Source organism: Arachis hypogaea, chromosome 17 (genome assembly GCF_003086295.3).
Source record: "Arachis hypogaea cultivar Tifrunner chromosome 17, arahy.Tifrunner.gnm2.J5K5, whole genome shotgun sequence".
Classification (NCBI taxonomy): Eukaryota; Viridiplantae; Streptophyta; class Magnoliopsida; order Fabales; family Fabaceae; genus Arachis; species Arachis hypogaea.
In genome coordinates this window covers 4982933-4990405 of record NC_092052.1, presented here as the reverse complement: position 1 = coordinate 4990405, position 7473 = coordinate 4982933, and the positions used below count along the sequence as shown (strand labels likewise).

At 34.6% G+C, this 7473-nt stretch overlaps 1 protein-coding gene across 2 annotated transcripts; it reads right to left on the bottom strand.

The window, feature by feature from the left end:
* Positions 1 to 1883: 1883 nt before the first annotated feature.
* Positions 1884 to 5164, bottom strand: LOC112766013 (uncharacterized). 2 transcript variants are annotated; one of them, XM_025811861.3, is made up of 3 exons: positions 2834 to 5164; positions 2671 to 2732; positions 1884 to 2312 (listed from the first exon to the last, which is right to left on the bottom strand). In XM_025811861.3, the coding sequence occupies exon 1, from the start codon at positions 5146 to 5148 to the stop codon at positions 2914 to 2916; it is 2235 nt and encodes a 744-aa protein (XP_025667646.1). In that variant the 5' UTR covers positions 5149 to 5164; the 3' UTR covers positions 1884 to 2312; positions 2671 to 2732; positions 2834 to 2913. The 2 variants fall into 2 exon arrangements, with proteins under 2 accessions (XP_025667646.1, XP_025667648.3); XM_025811863.3 differs by having other exon boundaries at positions 2844 to 5164.
* Between the last annotated feature and the right edge of the window lie 2309 nt (positions 5165 to 7473).

Genomic DNA, 7473 nt, shown 5'->3' with positions numbered 1-7473 from the left:
TTATTCGATAGATTAGTTTCTTATTATTTATAGTTAAGTTTTAATATGCATGATAAACGAATAAATTTCTAATAAATTTTAATTATAAGACAATTAATTAAAAATATACTTTGAAATAAATTAATTTTTTTAAAATAATAGAGAGATAAATTGATCCTATAAAAATAATTTTTAAAATTTTTAAAAAATAAAAATTTATTAAAAATTAAAATATCTAATATAAAATTCCTTCGCGATTATTTGTTCATATATATATATACATATATGCATTATTATAAGTCTATAGTTAAAATATGATGATTATACATGCTTATCCATATCCACTATGATTTATATATATATATATATAAGATCCACATCACCAATGACAATGTATATAACTATTTGACATTTTATCTCTCTCTCTTTTCTTTTCTTTTTTTCTTTCTTTTTTTTTTTTTTTTTGGCCCTTTTCTCAGGAAATTTATTGATAAATCTTAATCCTCATCACCATCATTGTGAATTTCATCATTGATCTTAGGCCACTCTTCCCGCCGCCGTTTCGGTTGCTTTAGTTTTGTGGACGTGAATTATACTCAATTAATCATAATTCTTTCTTTGCTTAGCCAAATTTGAATTTGTCTAAACAAGGAGCAATTTGCTGGGGACATTAATAACATTAATTCTTAATTAGGCCTGGATTCATTGTGGTTAATTGATGTGTAATGTTTAAGTCAATTAAGAACAAAATTGTGTCAATTACAAATCATGATGTTGTTTTGGTAGTTTTGACTGCTTTTTTTCAGCAGCCAGATATTGGGTTTATCTTATTATTACCAATAATAATAATAATAACAATAATAATAATAATAATAACCTACTTCTTGTATAGTTCAATGCATTTATTGAGTGGTATGTGACATGTAATTTTTGTAGTTGCTGGTTTTTACTTTGAAGATTTCAACTTGGATAACGTTGGACAATCTAGGTCCATAAAATACATTGCATGATTCAATTCCATATATTCTTATAATCTATTATGTGGTTGAGATTATAAATTAACTTGGCTTAGTCATATGAAGGCTGGCCAAGGAAATCAAATTGGAAAACTTAAAACATCATTCTTTGTTGCCACATGATTCTTTAGCCCAATGCGCCAAAAACTAATGCATCGCAAATTGAAACTCCATTTAAAGATTCGTCACCTGTTACTAGATTGTTGTATGTACAAAGTAGGTTTCAAATTCCTAACACTTAGTTAAATGGACGAGTGAGTTAACCATTTGATTAACCCAAATTAATTACTTAAAACATCGTTTGATTTTGTGTATATACATGAATTGGTCATCGGATATAAGTAGTTCACATCTTAGGAAAACATTGTTTAGGAGATATGTCAGATTTGATTGATTAATTGATTCATGCTACTAATAATGTTATTGAAGTAAAACATGTAAAAAAAAGAAGTTAAAAACAGTTTTTTTTTTTTCAAATGAAATGTCTTATATTCGAATATCCGATTCGATCTGATTTTTATAGCATGAATCAGCTTGAGATTTTGGTCATATCCAATAAGATCCGTGAATACTGCTATGCATAAACTATAATCTAAGTCTATATTCACTAAACAGAACAATTCAATTGCTTATAATCTTCCAATCTATTATGTGGTTGAGATTATAAATAAACTAGGTCTAGTCATATGGAGGCTGGCAAAGCAAATCAAATTGGACCTTTTCTTGAAATTTGTTGTGTATAAACATGAATTGGTCACTGGATATAAGAGGTTTACATATTGGGAAAAGAATTGTTTTGGAGACATGTTAGATTTGATTGATCAATTCATTCATGCTACTAATTATCATATGATTAAATATCAAACCAGAACTGTTTGCATTTTACAATTTCATTTTGGCAACACTCCATAAATAAATTAATTAAATCATGGAAAAATTCAAGTTCATTGTAGAAGTTACCAAGTGTTACACATGTATGGAGGCCCAAATTATTATTATACTCTAGTGTTCATGCTTCATATAGCAACAATGAAGATAAAAAGAATCCATGACTAAACAATAAACTTAACAAGTTATCTATGTGTATGTAACCAACACCAATGTTGGTCTGCTAATAAGCAAATTCATTCCTTTTCCAAAGCGATTTCGAGTTTGAACTCTGGAGACCAGAAAAACGTACCAGAAGAAGCCGTCACAGTTACTCAAGCACGATTAGTCGAATCGTTGTGCTCTTCATATGCCGCTTGCATTTTGGTAAACGGTAGAAAAGTGGCAGCATTTGCTTCAGCCCAATTCAATAATCATTTCTTGATTTCACTGCAACAAAAACCTCCATTAGTATACATTGAGAATATCTACATTTGACTTCAACATGTACTTGGAAGGATGTTTACAAAGATTTTTAGGATCCTATATCATTACCAAAACTTTTTGGATCTGTCACAAGGATGCCACACCTGCAAACCATTCCTAGCAAAACGGCTAGTTCGCATCTTGAAGCATCCACAATGTATTTGATTAAAAGAATGACATTGAATGTCATAGTTGAATTTGAAAAAAGAGAATGTATAAATCATACCAGTAAAGTAGGTACTGAGAGATTAATTATCATATTCATGAGCATGAAGAAAAAAGCACCAAGACATTCATAATTGGATAGTTATAGGAAGCATACATCTTTCTTTCTTTTCTTTGTTACCAACCAGGGCCGCAATGCTCGCCTTATATATGCGAAACCTGGACAAAGAGGCGCATTAACACACTATTATTCCACATCTCAATAAATAGTTCAAATGAGGCACATTAAGATAACAACACTTGGAGATAGAAAGTTCAACCTTTTCATACCGGGAATTCGGTGCAAAGTGTTGTAATGTTCCAAGTTCCAACATGTACATCACTCCAACAATAAAATCCCTTAGACATTGTCTTCTGGCACAAACCCCCTCTGCAGCATTTCGTCATGAAAACGGAATGCCTCTTTCAGATTGTCTTGAGAAACGTGCCCATTGATCAATGCTGTGTACGTCGATTTATCAGGATTGATTCCTTTGTCAATCATCATACGTAATACCTTCTCAGCCTCTTTCATTCTGCCTTGCCTACAATACCCGAATAGAATCGCATTGTATGTGATAACATCAGGCAGTATCCCTTGTTGAACCATGTCGTTGATCAACATAAAAGCTCTGCCAAGGTTCTCTTCCTTTACAAAACCATTTATAAGAGTATTGTATGTAATACCATCAGGAGAAACTCCTCCCGAAATCATCCTGTTCAAGAAGTCATCAGCCTTCGACACATCACCAGCTCTCAAATAGCCCTTTACAATGGTGTTGCAAGTAACCAGGGAGGGTTTAATATCTTTCTCTACCATTTCGTCCCACAAGCCGAATGCTTCGGACATAAGACCTAAACTGCAAAATCCGTTTATTAAAATGCTAAAAGATATGTGATTTGGCACTATATTCCTACTTAACATATCTGACCACAATTCCTTAGCTTTATCCATTTCACCAATTTTACAGAATCCATCAATCAATGTATTATATGTTACAACATCTGGCTTAAGGTTTCTCTGAGTCATTGTGTCAAACAAACCGAGAGCTTTATTCATATTCCCATCCTTGCAATATCCATGGATGAGAGTGGTTAGAGTGTAGAAATCAGGAAAAACTCCTCTTTCCACCATCTCCTTAAACAACTCATCGGCATCAGCAAGCATTTTCCCCTTGCACAGTCCATTCAGTAGCGTATTATACGTAACCACGTCCATGACGCATCCCTGCTCCACCATTTCATTCCGCATTCTTAAAGCCTCAAGCATTTTTCCGTTTCTACAATATCCGTCTATAAGAATGGTATAAATCACGGTATCAGGAACCGAACCAGAACCCCTCATGCTATTAAAATACGCCAAGGCACGATCAAGATTCCCATTCCTGGAGAACACACCTATAATTGAGCTGAAGCTAATCGAATCAGGAACAACTCCATGATGCAACATTTCGTTAAAAACCTTTTCAGCCTCCCGAACATTATCCTTCCGACAACTCTCCACAAGCAAGGGGTTAAAAGTTGTGGCATCAGGGCTCAATCCATTCGCCAACATCTCATCCAAAACTTCCCTCGCCCTCGCATAGTTACCCTTCTTGCACAATCCATTGATAATAGCATTATAAGTAAAAACCCCGGGTCTTAACCCCTTGCTTGCCATCGAATTCATCAACTCGAATGCCTTCGACAAGAGCCCCTCGCGACAATGAGCATTGATCAAAGTATTATAAGTCACGCCATCGGCGAAAACACCCTTATTCTCCATACCATCCAAAAAATCCTTAACATATTCCAATCTACCATCTTTACACAAAGCATTAACCATAATATTAAGAGTATAAACATTAACATGCATACCACTATTCACAACACTATCATACACATTGAATGCCAAATCAACCCAACCAATTCTCACAAGTGCACCAAGAAGAGCATTGCATGCATTGATGGAAACACAAAACCCTCTACCCCTCAACAATTCAAAAGCTTCAGAACCTTCTCTAAGCTTCCTAGATTGAACATAAGTCCTTATCAACAAGTCAAAAACACTCACATTGACATTGGAACAAGAATCACCATTGATCAATGAATCGATGATCTCGCGGCGCGTGACTCCGCTTTTCCTGATCATGCGGAGGAGCAGGGCCTGAGCCTCCGGAACCTTCCTGAGACGGACAAGCGCGTGCACCATTGCGCCCAGTGAGCGCGTGGAGTGTTTGAGGTTGGGAGAAGTGAAGGAAAGAGCATGTAGGAACCTGTTGGCCAAGGTGGGATTTTGATGGCACCGGCGGAGAATATCGACGATGAGGGGAAATGGGTCGGAGCGGTTAAGGTTGTTGTTCAGGTGGTTGTGGAGGGAGTTGAGGTTGTTGTGCTTTAAGCTGAGGAGAACCTTCTCGACCAAGAAGGGGTCAGAGAGAGGAGGCTGTGGTGGCGGCAGAGAGTGGGTTGAGAAGGAAGATGGGAGAAGGTGGCGGAGACGACGGAGGAGGAGGAGGTGGTGGTGGCGTGACAGTGTCGGCATTGCAGAGTGAGGAGGAGAAAGTTGGAATTTTTTTTTGGCTGAATGATGTTGGACAAGAAAGATAGTGTGCATGGAAGAATAATTGGGCCTTTTTGGATTGTGGCATTTATTGGGTTGGGTTAAACATTTTTCATAATCCAATCTACTCCACCCATTAGTATATAATTGCTCACCAAAAACCCCATGAGGCAAATTTTTTTAGCACCATGTCAAATTGATTAGGGTGTTCATGGATAGGATCCGATCCGCATATCCGCGGTGTTTATCTGAATCCAATTCGAAAATTGCGGATATGAATCCGATCCGCAAGACTTTCGGATCGGATCAGATACGCACACTAATCGGATGGGATTGAGGATTTTGTGTTGGTATCCGCATATCTGCGTATCCGTAAAAATAAAGAAATAAATAAGTAAATATTCTTTTTATGTTTTATTTCAACTAATAATTATCATATATGTTATATTATTTTAATTTATTATTTAAGAAAAGTATGTTTAATATTATTTTAAGAGTAAATATATTTAAAATAATAGAAAAAATGAATTTTATTGACATGTTTTTAATAAAAATAAGCTTTTAAAAATATTTTTGTGTTTTGCGGATATATCCGATCCGATCCGATCCGATCCGCAAATGTGTTTTATTGACATGTTTTTAAGGTTGGATCGGATCGAATCTAACCTTAAAAACTGCGGATATTGGATCCGATCCGATTCGATCCGCGTTCACCCCTAAACTTAATACAAAAAACAATCCTAGAAAAGTTTGGTGATTATTATGTAGTTAATTATTTTGTTAAAAAAAAAAGTATATAACCAAATTAAGTTGGTCTAGTAATTAATTCACTAGTCCGCTTAATCAAGTGACAGAAATTTGAATATCATTCCATGGTTTACAGTTCTTTAGAGGTAATGCAAAATCTTTTTCACTGCCTTTCAGTGTTCCAAGGTTGGTTGATGCATGAATTGAGAGACTTTATTAATTGTGAAGGGAATACTAAATCTAGTTATTGTAAATATTATAATGTGCCAACAAGAGATCTATATTTCTTTGAATCCTCATAGCTCTTAGAACATTGTTTCATGAGTTTCAACAGGGACAACATGGGAGTAGACATGGATTTAGTTTGATTCATCCTGCTAATAAATCATGTGTGTATTTGGTTTGAGACAAGAGTAATTTATTTGGCTGTAGAAAATTCATTTCGAGTTTTAAAAAATAATTCAATTCTTTTTAAAAAGTTATGCAATAATTTATTAGCTACCAGTAAATCTTTAAATAGAACTTCGATTCATGATAGATTAATCTTGATATGTCCGATCGAAAGATATTATGGAAAATAAAAAGTATATATTTAATATTTATATTTTTTTTATATAAAAAAGAATGTAAAACTTTTTATATTACTATCTAATCCAACTCTAAACTGATGATACTTTTTTTTATACCTAATTAGATCCAAACGATTCCACTTATTAGAGTACCCTCCCAAGTCGTATAAGATAGTTACCACCTAATTCACACGGTACAAACACTAAGGTAGTGTTTGTTTTGAGGTATTGAGAGAGAGACTGAGAGACTGAGACTCAATATCATGTTTGTTGGTTTAGAGACTGATACTAAAATTTCTATTTCTGTCCCTAAAATTTCAGTATTTCAGTACTTTCAAAAAGTAGGGACACAGGAGACTAGAATTTTTAGAGATGGAGACGGAAACTTTAATAACATTTTATACCTAAAATATCCTCATTTCAATTAATTGATTTCAATTTTACCCTTTGTACAAATCAAATTAGAATTTCATTCTTATTTTAATTTCTGTCTCCCACTTTGCACCAAACAGAATATTGAGATTTATTTCAATCTCTGTCTCTTAGTCTCTGTCTAGTCTCAGTCTTTCGGTCTTTGTCTCTCTACCAAACACTACCTAACAACCGAATAATTGGAAATTGGGCACAAAGACTTATCTTGGTGTTCTTACTATTAGAAGTTAGAATCCAAACCGTCAATAGAATTCCAATGAAAAATCTTAACACTTTAACGGCCCAAAAATCCTTATCAAGGAACCAAGCCTAAAGAATATATTTCAAAAGGAAAAAACCCATCCTTTTTTAGGATTATCTTAAGAGATGTAAAAAAATATTGTAGCAAAAAGATGCAACAAGACCTCGACTCCAAGTTCAAGGAAGGAAAGAGTCGGGCCGTTGAGCCTTAGCTCATGTGGCATAAGTTCCCCTTCCTTACTAAGAGGTCTCAGGTTCGAGTCTCATCTAGTGCAAACTTGACCAAAAAAAGAGATTTTATGTGTATGTGGGTGTGGTGTGTGTGAGTGTGTAACCTGAAATTAGGGGTTGTCCAATCCATTGACAAAAAAAAAAAACAAAAAAAAAGGAA

Excerpts from the sequence above, each read along its gene's own strand:
- LOC112766013 (XM_025811861.3), bottom strand. The coding sequence starts at position 5,148 with ATGCACACTATCTTTCTTGTCCAACATCATTCAGCCAAAAAAAAATTC.